Raw genomic sequence first — 22,404 nt, forward strand, 5'->3', positions numbered from 1 at the left:
TTCCTTTTTTCTTTTTCTTTTTTCATTTTCTTTTTTCTTTTTCTTTTTTCTTTTTTTTTCCTTTTTTCTTTTTTCTTTTTTCTTTTTTCTTCATTTGTTTTTTCTTCATTCTTTTTTCTTTATTTTTTCTTTTTTTCTTGTTGTTCTTCCAGCCTCTCCCCAGGGGGAGGAGAATGGCAAGTGAAATACTTGTTTTTACTTAGGTGTCTTTTAACTTTCATGCTATGTACTGAAGTTAATAGGGTAGGAAGTATTTCAAAGAAACTGCTGTCACATTGTTGCAGCTAAAGTGAGGCGTTCTGCATTGTAAAACACACAGCCAAGGGACAAAACCCAATTCCCTGGTTATTCATTAAGACACTCTCTTCAACTCTACTTTTGGGACTACAGACAATGTATATGAGATCGATAAGCCTAAGAAATGCATTGGGGCTTAAATCCACTGTATTAACATAAATTCATAAATGAATGAAATAAATTCATAAACGATTTCTTTGCAGAGCAGCCTGAGAAGTAGAAAGAGTTGAAATATGGCTAACTGATGAGATCTGGAGCCTTAAGACTTTTGTTTTTTCTTTTGCATTAGTCTACAGAAATCAGCTGTATGAACCCATGTCCCAAGCTTTTGAGCATGACTAAATTGGCATAGGAAAATAAGATGATAATCAGTAGTTCTGTTCAGAAGTTCTGTTTACACCTTAAATAAGGCCTGGATAATATATATATATACATACACATATACTATATATATATATATATAAATCTCTTGCTGTGCCTGTCTAAAGGGGAAAACAATTTCATAGGTGTGAGTGATTTTTCCATGACTAGGAATGCAATGGTGCCCTCTTGTGTGAAAATTATATTTTAACAGCATCTGAGACCATCAGGCAATCCCTCCTAAAATTGAAAATTGCCTATGAGAGTGCTCACAATATGCAGGTATTTTTTTTTTTTATAAAAAAAAAAAAAAAAAAAAAAAAAAACAACTTAAATTATTAGTCTAGTCATGATCTAACAGATCTGATTACTTAGAAACAGTATTAATCTAGCTACACTCTAGACTTAAAGTATGATTCCTTCCTGTTTTGGGTTAACACTTCCCTAAACCAGGAAATTTATTATGAAACCCCATCTGTAATGTAGTTCTTTCCCACTGCATTGCTAGAGAAGTCAAGCAGCTATGTACTTGCTCTGGTCCCTTGATATCTTTGGTAAAGTGCTGGCTTTGCTGAAGTCAATGGTGACTTTCCTACTGATTCCAGTAGAGCTGGAGCTTAACTTTGGTGTTTTCTGCCACTGAAATATCCTGTACACAATGAGATTTCTCTGTCTTTGTGTTTTACATTTGCAGGTGACATTTTTAACAGCTTCTGCCATGCTGCTCCTACATCTTTATCTTCTACGATACTGAAAAGCATGAAGATCTCAACAGTGATTAAATGTGTCCAAGGAAGCCCATGCTCTCTTCATTTAAACGTTAAAGGATCTCTGAGTCTGGATGGTAGGAAGCAGATTTGCTACTGAATCATTCCTGCTTACTTTTTGCTTATAGCTTTTCAGCCAAATTTTGTTCCACAGTGTAATACTTGTGTCCAAGGTGTTTTCATGTAGTTGTGTCAGAAAGATTTTTTGTGTAACTGTTTAACTACAAACCAGGATAAAGGTCATGAATTTCCCAAGGGAATGAGAACTGAGATGAATTCAATGCAACTAATTTTTACTTCTAACATACTATACTTATCCTCTACCAGTGCCCCAAGAATACTGCTGTTATTTCTTGCTCTCTCACATGCAAATATCTACACACATACACAAACGCAAATTCCATCTGCTCCAACAGAAGAAACAGTTTTTGCTTCTGAAATTACAGTTCCCTCTCCGGGAGGGAATTGTAAGGAAATGGGAGACCTATTTACCTGGGATATGGAGAAGGTTGAGGTACTCAATGACTTTTTTGCCTCAGTCTTCACCAATATGAGCTCCAGTCACATAGCCAAAGTCCATGGGACCTGGTGAGATGCATCCATGGGTCCTGAAGAGAACTGGTGGATGAAGTTACTAAGCCACTGTCCATCATATTTGAGAAGTTGTGGCAGTCTGATGAAGCTCCTACTGACTGTAAGAGGGGAAACATAAACCCCGTTTTTAAAATGGAAAAAAGGAAGAGCTAGGAATCTAGAGGACAATCAGTCTCACCTCTGTGCCCAGCAAGATCATACAGAAGATCCTCCTGGAAACTATGCTAAGGCACATGGAAAATAAGAAGGTGACTGGTGACAGCCAACATGGCTTCACTAAAGGTAGATCATGCCCCCAAAATCTGGTAGCCTTCTATGGTGGGGTTACAGCATTGGTGATAAGGGAAGAGCAAACGATATTGTCTGCCTGGACTTGTGCAAAGCATTTTGCACTGTCTCCTGTGATATCTGTCTCTAAATTGGAGAGACATGGATTTGGTGGATGGACCTTAGTGGGTAAGGAATTGTGTGGATGGTTGCAGTCAAAGAGTTGTGGTGAACGGGTCAGTGTCCAGGTGGAGATCAGTAATGAGTGGTATTCCTCGGGGGTCAGTATTGGGACTGTCGCTCTTTAACATCTTTGTTAGTGACATGGACAGTAGGATCCTCAGCAACTTTTCCAATGACATCAAGCTGTGTGGTGTGGTTGAAAGTGCTGGAAAGAAGTAATGTCATCCAGAGGGACCATGACAGGCCTGAGAGGTGGGCCTGTGCAAATCTCATGAAGTGCAACAAGGCCAAGTGTAAGGTCTTACACTGGTCTGGGTTGGGACAATCCCAAGCACAAGCACAGGTTGGTGGAAAATGTATTCAGAGAAACCCTGAGGAGAAGGACCTGGCAGTTTTGGTTGATGGAAATCTCAACATGAGCCAGAAATGTGTGCTTGCAGCCCATAAAACCATCCATATCTTGGGCTGAATCAAAAGAAGCGTGGCCAGCAGCTTGAATGATGTGATTCTCTCCCTCTACTCTGCTCTCATGATACCCCACCTAAAGTACTGCATTCTGCTCTGGAACCCCCAATATAAGGACACGGACATATTAGACTGAATCGAGAGAAGTGCCACAAAGATGGTCAAAGGCTGGCGCAGCTCTCCTGTGAAGACAGACTGAGGTAGTTAGGGTTGTTCAGCCTGGAGAAGAAAAGCCGCTGAGGACACCTTATAGTGTTCTTCCGGTACCTAAAGGGGGCCTACAGGAAAGCTGGAGAGGGAATCTTTGTTAGGGAGTGCAGTGATAGGACAAGAGATAATGGCTTTAAACTAAAACAGGGGGGATTTAGATTAGCTATTTGGAAGAAATTCTTTACCATGATGGTGATGAGGCACTGTCACAGGCTGCCCAGAGAAGCTGTGGATGCCCCATCCCTGGAAATGTTCAGGGCCAGGCTGGATGGAGCTTTGAGCAACCTGATCTGGTGGGAGGTGTCCCTGCCCATGGCAGGGGGGTTGAAATTTGATGGTCTTTAAGGTCTTGTCCAACCCAAGTCATTCTATGATTCTATAATTCTGCATCAAAATAAAATAAAGGCACTGAAATGTTTTGGCATAGTTTATTTTTACTAACATCCTGCCATTCATGTGCTTAGTGCGTTACCATTTAGATATTTCCTGGTGTGATTCATGCTTAATCATTTGCATAAGATTTTGCATAATTAAAGCTTTAATTTATAGTAATTTTTAATCCTTGCTCCCACCTTCATTTGTGTGTTATATATGTCCCTCTTTTTTACAGTTAAAATACATGTGCCTTTCACTTGGAAAGTTTAAGATACACTTTGTTTTTTTGTTGTTTTGTTTTTGTTAAAGTTGCTCAAATTACATATTTGAAATCTATTCTTAACTCATTTCAGAAAATATTCGTGGGCTGGAAATATGTTCTCTTTCACTGGACACACAGCAATCTCAGTGCACAAATGTGAGATTTGCCAGGAAAAAAAGCAAGATGCTTAATGGGAAGAAGGTAGACGTCAGTTTTTTGGGGGGGATGAGTTGTTTTTCATGTAAATGTTTATGAGCCTTTGGGAAAAAAAATGTATTTCTCTTTATTCTCTGATTGACTTTGTGGAAAACTGCAATGAAATATATTCTTCAGCACTGTCAAATCCATGACTGTCACTCCATGACAAAATGTCCTTTTGTAACCAGACATTTGATTTTCTACCATTTTCACACTTCTTCCACTTTCCTTTTATCAAGAGAAGCTGTTTCTGCAAAGCCTACTTTTCAAATCAATTTTGTTAGCTTTCTTTTTGTGATCACCAAATTATGGGGAAGCTTTGTACCTCCGATTGCTAAGAAGCACAATTCCACAGGGACCATTAAGTGCATACAGATTTAGTTCGGTCCAACCATGTCAATAGACTTTACACATTTAGAAGACAGCCAAGTGCCTAAGCACTTCTGTCCTAAACTCATGATAATAATTGCAAAACCAGAGTAGAATTATGTGCTAAACTAAACGCAGAAGTCTTTGTTAAAATTTGCAACTGAAAAAGAAAAAAAAAAGCCATGCTTGACCCACTCTTTAAAATAGAATAATTTTTGTTTTCAGTTAGGGGTGGATAACTGTTATTAATCCCATACAAAATGTGTTACTTCATGTGATCTGTCACGTTATATTGATTGCATGTGTGAAACAAAGTTCTCCCAAACTCCAGTTTCATTTTACACTCTGTATCACTTGATGATCAAAAGTCCTTATAGACAGTGCAGGGCTGACAATAAACAACTGGTAGCTTTCAGATTAAGGTAAGTTTTATAGGCATGGCTCAACAAACATATGTAGTAACATTTTCTTAGTTTCAGTTGAATGAATATAAATGTGACTTAATGTTACTCTCTAAAGGCATTTGTACCAAATAGAAGTATATCCAGGTGAAAGTGTAGGGTAGTTAGTTACCACTATCAGTGAGGTAGTAATTGTACTAGTTGTACCAGGTAACTACTACATTAGTGAGATGTACTACTAGTAGTAACTAGTAGTTACCACTATCAGTGAGGGAATGACCTACTGTAATTGGACCTCAACTTTTGCCTCCTAAAATACTTTATACTTTCTGTCTCAGAAATGTACTGGAATTAAAAAATCTGCTGAAGTTGCTGTTAAATGTTTAAGCAGCTTTTTTTTCCTTCTTTTTTCTTTTTTCTTTTTTTTTTTTCTTTTTTCTTTTTTCTTTTTTCTTTTTTTTTCTTTTTTCTTTTTTTCTTTTTTTCTTTTTTCTTTTTTCTTTTTTTCTTTTTTCTTTTTTCTTTTTCCTGTTCTGCAACTGTTTGTGCTTGTAATATGCTTGCAAAACTAGGACATCTGGTAGTACAAAAAACTTTTTATCCTTTTGAAGTTCATTGAACATTGGGCACCTGTATTTCTTTTAGGATTATGTGATAGTTTGTAGATAGTTGGATTTCTGGACGTGAAGAAGACTAGAAGTAATGATTCTTTTTGAAATCCTTTAGTTTAATGTCATCTGCTTCTTTTACTTTCTTAATGCTACAATATCTGAAGATGTTTAATGATCCTTGTAAATATAAATCAATTTAAATGAAGAATATTGCTTGCTTAATTCTAATAACTAGTACTTTTTATGTATTCTGGAGTTCACACACAAACCTGGCTTTATAAATGTTTTAAACAGGTGCAGGTACAATTCAATTGCTTTGAAGTCAATGTAGCACAGCACATCTATGTGACCATGAAAACAGTACCAAATTACTGTGACGTCAAGATGAGTCAGGAATACTATGTTGAAGGTAGGAAACCATCTTTAAACAGATTTTTTTTTCAAGAAATATCTTTTCAAAGAGAAAAAACAAAAACAAAACAAAACAAAACAAAAAACAACCAACCAAACAAATAAAAAACCCACCCCAAACCCAAATGCAAAGCCAACTCACTTTCTGGGAGAGGCTGATCTAAATGGTACTACACTATGTATGCCGGCATCAATTTTATTCTATATTTTCATAATTTATTTAGTGGATGTAGATGTCTGACTTGGTATAAAAAAAAAAGAGACTAGAGTTCATATCTCAAAATATATCTTAAACTACTCTATGCATTTGTACCAGTTTGCTACCTTGTGACTGACTTGTGATTGAAGAGTGGTCTTTCTCTGCCTGCAGGTTCAACCCTGCATGATCTCTGCACATAGGCTGTCTTCTGTTAGGCCCCAGATAATTTCAGAGATTGAGGAAAGCTTAATAAGAAAGTGTTTATTAGCTAGCTGTTCTATCACCTGTTTTAATGTAAGCGGGTAAGATAAGATAGCATTGGTCCTTTTTTTTTTTCCTTTTTGGCGCACAGTGCCTACCATATAAAAGTTGATTTGGCACTGTGGTCCAACCAATGTGGCTGGTGCAGGAAAGTGGTGGTGCAAAAAATGAAGTCAGACCCTTTGCTCAATCCACTGCCCATAATTGTCCTTCCTTCCCATCACCACAGTAGGTGGGCTGCTCTTGCTCATGGCCCTTGGTACAGGATCATCCCTCACACAAAGTATCAGGCATGTTATGGCTGCTCAAGAAATCCTTCCATTTTCTTGAATACCCCATAATTCACTACTGAAGTAGATATATACTTTGTGAATGAAGAGGAGAAAAATAAGGCTTTATAAAGCCTAGTTTTAAGCCACTTTACAAGGAGGAAGAAGCAAATGAAAACACAGGAAAATATTTCCTCAGGGAAACGGCAATGTGGGGAAATGAAAGCAAAATACTGGTCTGAGTTAAGAGCACTTATGAACTCATTTAGTTTTTTAAAATCAAGATTTAAATTTCAGATATACAAATATTAGATATTAGTTCAGAAAATGTTGGCTAGCCTCTACTTCTGGCAAGCTCCCTAGGAACTAAATACAGTAATACTTTGCAAGCCTGGAAGAGAATCAGAATAATAAAAATACACAGTTGTTTATAGCAGAGGAATGAGTCTGGTAAACAATTGGAGTGACTTTCAAGGAAAGAATAACTGAAATTGTTATTACTTATATTATTATTAGGTATTGGGTAAAGAAGTGCATTATTGTATCCTAGTTTGCCACATTAAACTGCTGATGAAATTTTACAGTAGAAACCCCACACTAGTGAAATAGCTCCTTAATGCTAGTTAAGGTGTAATCAGTGTGTGTAGTAAAGGTACTTTTGCACTGCCCCTCTGCCCCTACACCATTTGTCTGGAAATTGATGTAAATCAGTCTTTAAAAAGGGGTATATGAGATAGGCTTACTGTTGGTAAACTATTGGATAATTTGGCAGCCTTAGTTACACATCTGTATCAATAAAGCAGCACTGAAGAAACTTCTGGCTTCTATTTTACAGATTGCAAAAACAGTGACGTGGGAAAATATATTCCAGCTTGTTTGGGTGAGCTGATCTTTTATATAACTGGAAGCAGTGAGATATTTCTGGTGACCTGTACAATGATATGTTTCCATAGCTGAATAAGCAGAAAAAAAAAAAAAAAAAAAAGACAATTTACATCTATTGCTACTTATACATTGGATTGTGAAAGTCCTGGAAATGTTTGTTGTTTCTCTGTATAGACTTGGAAATGCTAGATAGCAGGTAAAAATATTTACAATCTATTTAATACTTAAGTTTTTGAAAATAGGTTTATGTCCTTATCATGCACTTGGTATTACTAGTTTCATATTTTGTCTATAGACAGATTTCATAATCAGGTTAATTTGCAAAAATGCTATCCTAATTTTGGGGTACTTGTGAATAATAATAATAATAAAAAGATACTAAGAAGAAATTTTATTTATCTGACATAATTGCACATATTTTCAAAGAAACAAGATTTCAGCCTTAGGATAATCAGCTTTTGAAGTAGTTATTAGTGTGTCTGTTTCAATTATTTGTATATGATCTACATAATATTTCTCATACTGAAGCTGAAGTACAATCAGCAGATGTCCTGGCTTCTCAATATTGACAATGTTAATTTAAAATTAGTAATATTGAAAGTTTTTATCTTGAAAATTATGATATGTTATAAAATAAGGTGACCTCTAGGAATAACAGTATACAAAAAGAATGAATTCAAATATCCTAGGTAAGAATCTATAAATGTTGAGTTTCATCTCTATCAAGTTACAAGATTCATTCTGTATCTTCTATAAAGCAATAATGAAGTCAGAAATATATAAAGCAATACAGAAGCAGGTGTAATAATTCTACCTTTGACTTCTATTTTTCAGCTGGAAAGTTAGATTATAATGTAGAAAGGGCAAAGAAAATCATATCAGTGAATGTATCCAACTTTCTTCGAGATCAAGATTATTATGTTCGTTTGTGTCACAAATGGTTTACTTGTGAAGATGTGGGACAATTTGCTGTGGTGAGTTAAAGCTTGAAGCATTCCTTTCTTGAACTTGTGTGAGAATTGTATGTAGGAATGTTCACTGAGATCATATGTATAAGAAATAACCTTCTATGTATTTATTTAACTTTATTGAAAGTTATTTACTGTCCTGGATTCATGACCATCTTTTTCATTTCAGATAAAAGGGAAGGACGCTTTAAAATCAGTTTCTCTGAAATATTCTCAGCTACTTCCTTGTCTTTGCATTGAGGTAACAGTCTGGATTTTATATGTACTTGTGTTTCTGATTAAAGAAATTTTATCTGGTATTTGTGCTAAAAAAAAGGAGGAAAAATCCGTACGAAAAGGCTCTAGAGATATGTTTTTGACTAAGGTTCATCTGACCTTATAGTTATGTAAATGCAGAGGAGATTTTTCAGAAAACACTAATTAAAAAATGGAGATAAAAGGAAAAATGAATACAATTTACATTAATTTATGGAAAGTATTGTGTAAGGCTAATTTGATTTTTTATAAGTAATGGAAAGACAGCAAATTTTATCTGAATTTGATGTAGAAACATGTGAAACTAAAAGATGAACTGAGGAAGCTGGGGCTTACAAGATTCGTATGGTAGATAACACCTCCATGGAGGGCTAATTAAACTACTTCTGTTGAATGGGGCAGTACTAGTAGAAAGGTTATTTAAGGATCTTAGGTCTGTCTATATAAGGTCTATGTAAGACACTTAGGTCTATATAAGACACTTGGGTCTTATATAAATATTTTGGGTGATCACATGGGCACAGAAGGTGGGAATGTGTTAATGAGATTTGCTGAAAATGCAGCTGAGTGGTGTAATTGAAGAGAATCAAGAGACTGGATATCTTCATATGTGAAATAACTGAAGGAGGATGAAGTATGAAGTGCATGTTCGTGTATGTGGTCTGATAAAACAACTTGTCCATTGTGAGTCCTAATTTAGAACTAACTGTGGAGGAAAAAAATCTAGATGTAATAGTTCATCATACGATGATTAAATGAACATGCTTACATGATGTAAATTTGAACAAAGGTCTACTGGGCTAGATTATTGTAAGCTAACACAAAAGTAAAGGTAAGGCTTTCTATGGAATAATGCAGGCAAATCTTGCATCTGTATTCAATAATGATTAGCAAAAATGGAATGATGTCCATTTTTGATGTCCAGATGTAGATATCTACATTTGTATTAGATGTCCAAGCTCTTTAGTCAATGGTAATCTGGCTAATGCAATCAGCAGAGCCTATAAAGTTACTCAGTGAACCAAGAGTATTTGCTTATTGAGATGAGCAGGATAGCACTGTAGACTCCACTGGCTGCATTGTCTACATCTTCATATGGCCACTGTAATAGGAATTTAGGCATTTAATCTACATTCAGATATATATATTTTAGGCACCTAATCTCGCATACCTTGATATGCGAAATATGCAAGTTGAACCAGGAGGTCTCTTCCAAACCTAGTGTATTTTGTTTTATTTCACTCTGAAAGGTGGGAGATCACTAGAAAGATATTATTTCTCCTATCATATATATAGAAAATCCCATAATATGACTGCTGAAAGAACAGATGGGGACTGTGAGTAATAAATATATTTGCACATGAATCTAAATAATTAGGTTATAGTAGCAGACATGCGTTAGATACTTGCAGGATTGGGTTAAGTATTAGTCCTCAGATTTTAGGGATACATTCTTAACCATAACAAAAGCCATGAGATCTTGTATTATGATTCTCTATTGTTTTTGGTTACCCCTAGAATATAATGACAGTGTAAGAAACAATGAAAATCAAACTGTAAGACTTCCTAAATGAAATCGGGCTAAAATATATGATTTAGAAATAGAAGGAATATAGGGGTAGAAGAAATCACCTTAGTTTATGAGCTCCATAATGAACCCCATAATGATGAACAATAAAACAGATATCTAGTGCAAAATATACTTTAAAAAAATGCTTCCCCAAACTAATAAACATAGCATATGTGTCTTTGGTGGGATGTTTGTTCTGTCGCATTCTTTCTGAAATGTTAAAAACTCATGTTCCTGAAAATCTCTAGTTAACGGAAACTTTTTGGGTTATAGGGTTGGCTGGCAGTTCCAGATGCAAGGAGGATACAACTTTGTCCCTTTGAAAATGGCAAGTATTTTGTGATTACTCTTTATCTGACTGTTTTTCAGCAGTTCCAGTAATATGTCACAATTTGAAATTAATCTAAGGTGAAAACCAGGCATTGCAAAACTGCAAGGAAATCGTCACATTGTTATATTGTGGGTAGATGAAATAACTTTCAGAACAAATTGTTCATAAAATTTCTGCCAATATAAACACTAAGTAACTTTCTAGTCATTTCCCACATTTTCTGAAGTCACATGCAAGGAATGCTGACGTGAGGAGAGGGCTTTGAAGAAAGATTTGAAGAAGGTTCCTGACACCTATCTTGAAGGAGAGACTGGAGAGATGAAGAAAAAGTCACTCTTCCCCCCCCCCCCCCCCCCCCGTCAAGAGGAGCATTTTTAAAAATTTTTCTCTAGTGTCAGTTATAACACATAGGAGAGTAGATAACCAGGCAATAAAATCAGCTTGCTTACTTATTTATTATAATAGATATCTCAAGCTAGCTCATTACGAGCAAGAATAAGAAATGAATGAAGGTGAAAACAAGTTTTTAAACACATTTTGTTATCAAACAGGAAACCAGTAATAAATAGAAGATTATTGGGAATTCGGAAAGGGAAGTTAATGGGAATTGAGAAAGATGACAGTTAACTGCATATGGAACATTGTATACATAATGGGAAACTATTTGCATAAATTGTTCCAACAAAGTCAGATTTTGGTCTGAGATGACAGCTGAAAATGAAATTCTCATATTGTATAGGTCTTTACCAGAAGTTCTACCAAGGAGATAGAAAAAGTACATCCTGACGAATAGTTTTATTTTGTTTAGTCCAGCATAAGTACTAGTATATTTTTGATCCAGATGATGCTGAGTAGTAAGGGATTTTAGTATTTGATTAAAAAACAAACAAACAAACAAAAAAACACAACAAAACAACCTCTGAGAGCAATTACAAACATCAACCTCCAGCAGTACCTCCAAACTCCATTAAAATACATAGATATCCACTGCAATGCTTTCACGTTCTTGCAGGACCAATACATTTGTGTTAGAATGGAAGCAATTTCCTCCTCAGTTAACCCAGGCTTCACTGTTGGTTTATTTTGTTGTGGTAGAATATAGTATCTGTGACAGTACCATCCCTTTGCAGCAATGGAGTGCAGTTTGACTAAATAAAAAGGGAAAATACACTATTTATGCAATGGAGAGCACTTACAGGAACGCTCATGCTCTTTCTATAGCTTACATATTCATTGCGCTACGTGCATGTAAGTTCTTCAGAACACTCATGGAGCCTGAGCCTCCAGTGCCAGGACCTCCAATCATTAGCGTATGAATTCATTTGAATCTACCATATACTGAAGGTCCTTGGCTAGAAATGTACTTGCATTACACTCCTTCTATGATTGATAGTCAAGGAATGCAATTCCAGGAGGTTATGTGACCTACTTAAGATCTAAAGCAACATTCCCTGGTGATGCCTATCTGTCATCATAGTAGGAGACTGACCAGGCTAAGCTCTCCGGTTGATGAGATGATCTGTACAGCAAATGCCAACACTTCAGTGGGATGAATTACTGTTTTACACTGTCACAGCATGAAACACTCCTGATTGGTGTAAATGACAAGGGAACAGAATTGCAATGGTTTTAGTTTTAAGCACATACATATGTACCAATTTTAGGAAAGGTTTTTATTCATTCTTTGACATTTTGAACAATGTTTCTACTTTTTCTCACAGATACAAAGGTGCTATGGGATAATATTGTTTATAATCCAGCAACACAAACCCTAGCTTGGGAACCAGCTTGTCCTGTGCTTGTCACGGTTAACCTATGCAGATTAACAAAGTCTAATGACCACTGTGAAGATATACAAAACTCTTCCAAACATTTTCCTGAGAAGGTAAGAGCTATGCAGATATATTCAACCACTGAGAGTGAAGGCCATGACCAAATCAATGCATAACATGAACAGCTAGACTTTGGAATAAGAGCAGTTGCAAATTCCTCTCTTCTTCTCTGATACTTAAAACTATTTATAACCACAGTCTCTTCTTGTACTCTAACCACATAATTTATTCAGAAAGCTCAATAATGGCTGACTCACTACTAACAAATAAAATGTGGAGATGACTATAAAGCTAGTAATGTTTACTAAATTCTTTGGGGTCGATAGGGTCTGCTTTTCATTTATAGTAAAGACATGATTCATCTTCCCTGACTTTGCTGTCTAAAAGATAGGTGTTCAAATCTGAACTATTCATCTCAGATTCCCTTTAAAGTAAGCAAATGAAGCAGACATACTCAAAGGACAACTCTTCTCATCTAATGATGGGTATCTAAAAAAGTCCAGAGGGATACATCTCTGAAGGTACCCATTTCTCTTCACTGAGTTTCTCATTTCACGTTTCTCTTCACAAATGACAAGGGTCTATTGTGATTGGATTGGATATTTAACATTTAGACATCTAAAATATAATTGAGATGAATCTAAATCTCCTTAGATCTTACTGGAGAGGTAATGGTATCTTGATAGGTCATGGTAGTTTTATACTCTATTAAGATCTCTTTGAAATGACTGCCTCAGCCTGGGTTCAATGTCTTGAAATTGTGGGCATTGCTCAGTTCCTCCAGCATTTATATTCTAAAGTTGAAAAGGAATTTAAATGCAATTATCTTGAACTGCTATGTACTTCAACCATAAATCTCACAATACTGAATGTATTGGATTTATGAGGATGGTTAGAATTCCTGCTTTCATCCTGAAAAATAAGTTTCAGGCTTTCTTGATTGTGAAGAGCTAGTAAACTTTATGTAACAATTCAAAAAACAAACCAATCAAATACAAATTCTTAATTTTTGAAACTTTATGAGTCTTATTCTGATGAAATGATCTGGGGGAGTTGACTCAAAACTTTTGAATGCTTTTTTGATTAGGAAAGTGTTTTGATTGGCCAAGTGTTCAGTGATTGTTCAGATTCACCATATTATGTGTTTCAGCAAAGCTTTGATCTTGCAAAAACAAATATATTTAATTTTACACATGTGAATGGTCCCTATGGGATTCATCATCTGCTGACAACAAGCACAGCTCATTCATTGCAGTAGAAAAAAAAAAAAAAAGGAAAAATAAAGAAGCATATAATGAGATTTGACTGGTAATGGTCATATCTATTACTCAGAACACAGTGCAAGGTTGGTTTATTACAGACAATGAGTGTTTTCCTGTACTTATTGCTTTTAATGGCTGAACAAATATTATTGGAGAGGATGAATTTTTCTATTCCATTGCAAAAAGTTTGGTATTACAGAATCACACATTAAATTTAGTCCATTTCTTATACTATAAACCTTGAAGAACATTTGTATACTGTGCTGGAGACAATTGCAGAGATTCCTCCAATAGTACCAGCTTCCCAGTAAATCCACACAATGCTGCACACTCTAAAACTATGCACTTTTAGGCCCAAATGCTATGTAACTGTTCTCTCTAATGAGGATGGGGCTTTCTCTATCAATGGCAATTCTGTCTCCACTTCTGAATGGATTCTCATGGAAATATCTTCTGTGAACCTACTGTAGATAAGCCTAAGTACATCCGTTGTGTTGTCCTCAAAAAAGCTACATGAAAGAGGTGTTACTTTGGTCATGATACTATGTTTTGTGTGTTGGATCCATTGTGCTCAGTCACGTGAGCAATGGTGTTTGTTACAGTAACATCACTTAACAGGTACTAATGGCTTATATGAGAAAAGGCTTTTTATGGCGAAGCCTTTGGGGAGGTAAACAACTGCTAATCAAGAATGTGACTTTTTTTTTTTTTTAGGTTTCTAAAGTTCAGTCTATGTTTAAGTTTTTTCTTGAATAGGGATACTGAAAATTGAGAATTTTCTAAACTGAAGGTGGAAGTCTTAATTCAACAACAATGTTGAGTATATGTTTAAATGGTCTGCAGTACTGTTGATCGGTGGTAAAAAAGGGACTGGAAGGAGACAACTGTGTAACCAGAATTTTGTACGAGTCACCACAAAATCAATTAATTAAACTCTAAAGGGTCAGGCTGACTATAAAAATGCTACATTACAGATAAAAAGAAGATAATTATTCATTAACCCAATTTTCTTACTATTTTATGTGAGTAACTTACTAAGATGTTTATAAAGCAAATAAACCAGTTCCTTTCTCAGTAATAAAACCAAGAAAATTTGGGGTAATTAATTTTCTGAAACTAGCCAATGAAACTAGCTAATGACAAGTGCTGTCTTTTCAAGCAGGTTAAGTATTCTCGTGTGGACACTCACCCGAGGCTTTGCATGAAGGTACAGTGATTTATTTGTACAAGATATCTTTCCTGTCCTCTGTCTGTCAGCTTTAAAAAATGAATTGCTAATATTCTTTAGGATTAATGTTTTGTTTTATAGCTCTGATGACTAGGAAGTAAGAATGAAAGAAATGTGAAAGATTAAATTAATAACAGTGTCGTGGTTTTACCCAGCTGAGCAGCTGAACTCCACCACAACCACTCTCTTATTCCCACTCCTCAGAAGCAGATGGGGAGAAAAAAGTGTGCTGGCAAGAGAAAAAAAGCTCATAGTTTGAGGTTAAGATAATCTAATTAAAGGGGAAAGGAAGAGGAAGAAAACAAGACAAGGCTGCACAGAAGCATGCAGATAGAAAAAAAACATTATTTTATATTTCCCATCAGTGTTTGGCCACATCCTGGGAAGCAGAGCCTTGATACAGTGGTTGTTTGGGAGGACAGACGTCTTCATAATGAGAGACGTCCTTCTCCTTCCCCCTTCCCTCCTTTTACTGCTGAGTGTGACACCATCTGGCATGGAACATCCCTTTGGTTGGTTTAGGTCAGCTGCCCTGGTTATGTCCCTTCCCCACCTCTTGCCCACCCTCAGCCTGCAGGATCAGGCGTTTGGAGGGAGTCCTGATGTTGCCAGCACTGCTCAGCAATAGACACAACATGAGTGATACCAGGGCTGTTCTAGCTACAGGTGTACAGCACAGCACTGTGTGGGCTGCTGCAGGGAAGGGTGACTCCATCCCTGCAGACCCAGTACAAGGAGGTTCTTTGGAAGTGCAGCAGCAACGATAGGACATGGGTCAGATTGTGCCCTCCATTTTCACCACTTAAAAAAAAGGTCATATATGCAAACTCTGAAGCTTGCATTAAACTTAATGTGGAATATTGCCCATATTGAATATTCAATAATAAAAATGATCGATACACTACATTTGCTGGAGTACTGTTTATTATTCCAGGTGAGAAAAAGTGCCACGTAAGATTAATATAGGCATATTATTATTTTCTTTTAGGCTACTTTTAAGTCAATGGAACTACATGTTTCTGTAAAATTTAGTGTGTGTGTAAATGTCTGAAGAATTGTGGACCTAATTTAAATCAAGTATTGGAAGATACTATAAAGCAGGAAAGCTGTGAATTCTTTTTCTGCACCTTTCTGGAATGCACTGATTATCTCTACTTGAATCTGTAGCTACAGACTGAAATTTAAAAATCAGTTTTCCTAACCAATTTCTCCGGTTTCAGTTTACAACCAAGCAAGGCTCTTGGGTTAAATGTCCATTCGCACATGGAGAATTTCCAGGTAAACACATTTTTTTACTACATATTATTAAATTAAAATAATAATAATAATAATAATAAATCACTCACTCGCCTTCTCCAGTAAGTAACCTTTCACTTTAGAAATGTATTCACATCACTGTAGCTTATAAATTATAGCAAAGAGATTTGACAGCTTGTTAATTGTATGTATAAACTTCCCAGTAGGTTAAGTGTTTATCAGTATGAAGAAGTAATAAGAGAATAATAATGAAAAAGTAATGAGAAAAGTAATGAGAATAGTTACTTTCTCATTAGTTACTCAACTAATTAAAAAGGTTTTGTTTTAAATACACCAATTTGAAATATAAAATATGGTCTTGCACATCTAAAAATAAGTATTTCCCCCCCTAATATCAGCTTGGAAAATGAGAACTGCTGCAGTTGCTGATCAGATACAAGTTTTCTTCACGTCCCAAACCAAGGCACACTTCTCAGTGCTTGTGTGTAACAAGACGCAGCTGGCCTCATGTGACTCACTTGGGATGCACCATTCAGTCTCTGTGGTTTGTATATATTATTTCTTCAAGACTGGGATACTTTTTATGAAATCTGTGTTTGTTTATTATTCCATTTATTGCTCTGCAGCTTGAAAGCATTGATAAACACATGCATGTACTTATTGGAACAATTACCAGAACATTTAAAGCACGTAGTTCTAATTCTGACCTCACTCTGTGCAAAATATAAATAAGGATGCTGAAGTCAAATAGGTCACATCAAAGAAAGTGACTATTGAGTGGAACCTTCTTATTCTTTTAACATCGTTTTGGTAGTGCACTCTTTGTATTATGTATATATAAACTATTAGCTTTTCATATATTGGTCACTGATGCAACTGATCTCAAATCTCACTCATGAAATAGAAGACTTGAGGCATACTTCCACAATGATCTTGAGCCACTCTAAATCTCATGGCTGCCAAAAAAATCTCAATACAGAAAAAGGTGAGTAGTCAGCCAAATTAACTGTACGAGCCATCTGACTGTGTGAGTACACAACTGCTTCTTCCAGCAAAAGGAAGGGAGAGAGGAGAAGATTGTTGAAGGGTGAGACTGCTATTTCAGGCAGCAGCTTGTCATGAAATGGGAGCCTCATTCCTCTCCTGCAGCTAAGCATGTATCCCATATGTTTTCAGTGCAGCACTGTGGCTTGCCCTTGCCCTTCAGGCCTGCGTACCAATTACCGTGTTGGCCTGACCTGTGATCTGTTGGGAGGTACATCTGGAAGGCAGGGTCAAAGAGCTTAAGAGTGTTCATAACATTATTTTTCTATTAGGAGAATATTAGCAAAATAGTCTGTAGGAGCTGTAGGCACCCTGCTGTTTCAACTGCCAGCTTCTCAGTAGTCTTATGTCCACCCCCAAAGGTGTGCTCTTGCCATTGCCCTGCCTACGAAGCATATGAGATGTTGCATGACAGATTTTGAGAAAGTTGAGAAATCTGGATCTTATGATTTGTACTGTTATTCCTTGTTGTGTCCATTGAATTCTCTTCATGGGGTTGTGTTATAGAAGACACAAGCATACTGTAGTTCCTACACCTGTCCTCTTTAGGATATATTCTAGCTGTAGTTTGTCACTGTCTGCATGTATAAGCTGCAACTGATTTTTGAAGTACCTCTGATCCTTTCAGTGTGCAGGGTGCACATACCAAGGGGTAGTTGACAAGCAGGTAACTATGAAGCAGGCAACTTCTTAAACTCAAAGGGGTGGACACTGAATTTATTTTCTAATAAATCAGTTTTGGTTTTTATTACATCTCTGGTTCCAAGTGTAACAGACCAGCTGTTAAAAGCAGAGATTTCCAACTCTGAGTTTTGTTGCACAAGCTGAGGATGTGCTGAAGTGGTAACTGCACTGTCAAGAGATTTCAGAGCTGAGAGCACAGGTGGAACTATCAAGAGTCTGTTCTAACAGGGCAAGATATCTGGGGAAGTGCTGTATTACTGGCAGAAATGGAGATCTTTACAGTACCAGAGTTGTCAAAGACTATGTTCAGTGAACACTTAGTAGTGGCACTTCCTTTCAGATGGCTTATTTCAAATAAAATCTGTGGAATGTAGACTTTCAGTTTTAAAGGTTCCCTGTGTGAATTGCAAAGTAAGAAAGGTAATGGTAGAGCACTGATAAGTCAGAGCCAGCTGTTATACTGTGTCTTTCATGAAGGGCACTGCTGCATTTAGAAATGCTTTTTCCTTCCCTCTGGTACAAAGCTGTGATTTCCTCTGCTACTCTGACACTATGGGAACCAATGTAAATTATGTACAGTTCCTGTCTTACCACTGTGAGCAATACACACAAAATTTTCATCATGATTTAGCTTTGTGTTCCCAGAAACCGATGTTCCTTCTAGTAATCATTGTTCAGTCGTGCTTGAGCAAGAACACATTCACCTAATTTACCCCAAATTATTTTAGGAGTTTGCCACACTAAAGAAAACGGTGTAGGATGCAAAGTTATTAGTGGACAAACTAACACTGTTTTGAGGACAAACCATAAACAATCAAATGTTAAGTGTCAGGACAGTCATTTAGGACAATTTTACCCTAAGGCTGAGCTTGTTCTTGGCATACAATATGATCGGAAACCCACAAGAACTGCAAAGAAAGGGTCATTCCTTCAACTCACATACACCAGGGGATAGAAGTGAAGATGTTCAGTGGCTAACATGGTGTCAGCAGGCTTAGCAGGGAGTTTTAATACTCCCTTTTTTAATACTCCTCCGTTTTAATACTATGTACTTCACAAAATGCAGGAATATTAGCTCTCTTCCTGTGCTGTCCAAATTGTATTGAGCAAAATGACACCAACTGCTGATGGTTATAGAGAGCTAGAGGTATTTCTGAAAATAAGTAACCTTCCATAATGAATGTATACTTTATTAATTTTCCAGCATAGTAGGACATGTACTATTATTGGCAAAGGAACCAGAGAGGTGGAAAGAAAAATACATTTTCTTTGTTCTGAGGTGTGGAAAATAACTTCTTTCTTTCTTACTCATTAGGGTGATTCTGTATCAATCACTATGTCACAGGAAATGTGTGGATCAACAATTTGCATTCAGGTATGAGTCTTGATTTTGCCAAGTACTATGTACAAAATAAACACATCATCATTAATCCCCTTCCCTCCATGTTCCCCCTCCCCCCCCCCCTCCCCCCCAATAAAACAAGCAAGCAAACAAACAAACAAAAAACAGCTGGAACTCCCATAGCTTCCTCCTCCTAACCAGATCTGATCACTGTGCAAATGGAATTGGCAAAGAGCGTTATTTATGGCTTGATGCGCTGCCACCACCTCTTGTTGAGATGATATTAATTAACAGAGAAGGTGCTCTCCACAATCTTTCCTCTTTGTAAGTGCCAGATAAAGGAATATCAACGGGGAATTGTTAATCCTGTCTTTATAGGTTCCTTTGTAATAGTTAGCTGAAAGATCCAAGCAAATCATAGATGAATCTTTCAAAAATTGACATTAGCTAGAAAGGTTAGGCAGTTAGCTAACAGTACACTAAGTACAAAGTATGCTGGAATTAGCACTCCTGAAAGCACAGCAGAGCAAATTTCTGACATTTACGCTACACCGCTGTAGCTAAACTACTTTAAGACAACATTAATAGAAAATGATCATGAAGATGATAGGTTTATTCCTCTCTGGAGTTAATGTTCTCAACAGACACCAGACAAGAGTGACTGGCAGCCAGACCTATGAGGCTCCAGCAGCTGCCCTGGAGGGCCCTTGCCAGCTTCACTTTTTGCTGTTAGGAAGAAAAGGACAGGATGAAAGTGAGATTGGCAAAAGCCTTCTTGGCAAGGAGAGTTATTTTTCTTTCCCTGGTGGAAAGTCAGATTCGGTGATAAAATTGATATTCTCCAGTATAAATTGTTTATTGTGTAAATAATACATTGTTGGAGTATAATTCTCAAAAAAAAAAAATAAAAAATCTGATTAGCTTTATCCTCTGGAAACCTAAAAGTGATTGCGTCTCACTAGACCACAGTCTCCATATGCATTTATTTAAAAACAGATTAAGAGTGCAATCTGTTGAGTAGACTAATAAAGCAATGCTTTATTATTTATGTCAACAGAAGTATTTAGTAACAGTACTGCTGAAAGTGGAATAAGACTCAATTATTTCTTTTACAAGGGCTGGAGGACAGATGTAGATTATTCAGTTCCACTGCAGATCTGTGATATCCACTGTGGTAAGTATTAACGATAACAAAAGAAAAATTAGGTCTTGATTGTATGGAAGAGAGCATCTCAGGTGAAGCATGCTTTCATTGAGAAACTGAGATAGGATTCCTCTGACTATATGTCAATGTCTACATGTGAACTAGATATGCTCAGCTTCCTTTATAGACAATGTACTCATACCTGAAGTAGTTTTTAATTAGCTACTGCAAGGGCAACTTGTGTGGCTGTGTTTTCTCTGCTTCTTGGTTGAATTTTCTAGCCTGTGCCAAGTTCTGCATACCACACCTATATTTACCTTGCTGTTGGTACATGAGTTAACTAGTTAAGAACAATCCTTGGCAAGTAGGCACACAGTTCTGTCACTGTAGTGATTGCAGCATAGCCCTACTGTTAATCCTCCACCTCTGCAAATGGGATGGTGGAAGTTCTCTCCACTGAAGCACTCTGAGGATATTACTATGATTTGAGGTGCACTCAGATATGCTCACGATGCCAGAGGATTCTGAATCTCCAAATCCTAAGAGTATGTCACTATAAAAGCTAGTGAATTTGCAGTAAAAGCCTTTGGGGTTTATAGCAATGAGCAGAGGATTATATTGATTTAATTCTAATCAATCTAATCAAAGTCTGAAAGGAGTCAAGCTGAGAGAAGGCTCAAACTGAGCCTTCTCATTGCCAAAAAACTCCCCAAACCCACCCAAGCAAACACTGTCTCTCCCGGTTCATTATAAAAACAGCAATTTCTATGACATATTTTCTGATACTTAAAAGGAGGGGGCTTGAATTTGTAGTCTAACTGTATATCTCTGCAAGCACTGGCATACCACTGGTTCCCTTTTTTCTGTACTTACAAACTCATAACAAGCCCACTCAAGGTGAATCAATTAAATACTGAGTGATGTGATTCATGTAATCTGGATGCATTTTCCTTATTCATAGTTTCCTTTTAACAAACGCGAAGGATATGACAAAAGCATCTAAAATAACAGAAGGCTCCAGAGATGGCAGCCTGGGAATTCCCCGCTGCTTTATAGTATGAAAGAACAGGTCTGTGTATTAAATGAAAATGGTGGAACACTGAAAATCGAGTAAAGAACTTTTTGGACGTTATTTGATTAAAATGTGGAATTCGTCATCCTAGTCTCTGTTCTGATGAAGAATTTGTGGAGATACTGTGAAAATTGATATTGTGAGGAAAAAAAATAAAAGATAAACTGTGCATATCAAGTACATCAGAACTGTAATATGTGATCGCTTTTTTGTATGAAGGATACATGCAACACATTTTTGGCTTCTGCCAAAATTCATATTTTTGGGATAATGCCATCCATATTAGCAGGGGGATGAACCAATCTCTGCCATCTGATCAGGAGGGGATTACTGAAACTTCCCTCTGAGACAGGTGGAGCAAGCCAGCATCAGTGATGGGACACTGAACTGTGTGGGTCCAGATCATTGACGTAATTCTTGTGCTCTTAATAGCTCATTGGGAGTCAAAACTGCTTGTTTTGTCATGTGTACTACTAAGAGTTTTGAATTCTCAAATGTTTATTTTCTATAACAAAAATGTTCACAAGTATTAGCTTTTCAAAATCAAGAGATGATGAAAGTTTCTTAAAGACTATTTCATCTAGGGTGTCTTTGAACCTAAGATGCTACGAGAAACAATCCACACAAGGACAAAGGGAATATTAAAGATGGGATCTGTCCATAATTTGTGACAATTTAAATTGTATAAAACGTCAAAGTAAATGAGAAACGATCTTATGATACTTACTATATACATTTTTTGTGAAATAGAAATCGACAGCATTACTACATTATGTTAAAGGTACCATGCAGCACCAGCATGCCTGAAAGAGCAGTGATGTTATTAACATGCATTTTGTTATTCAAAACCAAAGGCAAAACTTTGCTTTCCTTTCCATTTTTTTTTTCTTCTGCCCACTTTTCTGGATTCTGTTTAATGCAGCCAAATATTCTGAGACATTAGTTCACCCATTTAGGAAGAAACATATATATTCTAAATGCAAAAAATAACCTGAATAAGTTAATGTGAAAATAGATATATGAACCATAAG

The 22,404-nt window shown here is 36.5% G+C and overlaps 1 protein-coding gene across 1 annotated transcript in view; it reads left to right on the forward strand.

The window, feature by feature from the left end:
- Window positions 1–22,404, forward strand: part of IL17REL (interleukin 17 receptor E like) — a gene marked incomplete at both ends in the record, with an annotated part of 48,303 nt that overhangs the window by 24,834 nt on the left and 1,065 nt on the right. The window contains 13 exons of the mRNA XM_084306100.1: window positions 1,352–1,501; window positions 3,872–3,981; window positions 5,654–5,768; window positions 7,335–7,379; window positions 8,219–8,358; window positions 8,522–8,593; window positions 10,451–10,505; window positions 12,230–12,393; window positions 14,762–14,809; window positions 16,051–16,108; window positions 16,486–16,631; window positions 19,131–19,190; window positions 20,274–20,331. Of these exons, the coding sequence (XP_084162226.1) occupies window positions 1,352–1,501; window positions 3,872–3,981; window positions 5,654–5,768; window positions 7,335–7,379; window positions 8,219–8,358; window positions 8,522–8,593; window positions 10,451–10,505; window positions 12,230–12,393; window positions 14,762–14,809; window positions 16,051–16,108; window positions 16,486–16,631; window positions 19,131–19,190; window positions 20,274–20,331 (1,221 nt within the window). The remainder of the gene's footprint in view (window positions 1–1,351; window positions 1,502–3,871; window positions 3,982–5,653; window positions 5,769–7,334; window positions 7,380–8,218; window positions 8,359–8,521; window positions 8,594–10,450; window positions 10,506–12,229; window positions 12,394–14,761; window positions 14,810–16,050; window positions 16,109–16,485; window positions 16,632–19,130; window positions 19,191–20,273; window positions 20,332–22,404) is intronic.

The sequence above is a fragment of the Netta rufina genome, assembly GCF_964035555.1.
Source record: "Netta rufina genome assembly, chromosome: 1".
Classification (NCBI taxonomy): Eukaryota; Metazoa; Chordata; class Aves; order Anseriformes; family Anatidae; genus Netta; species Netta rufina.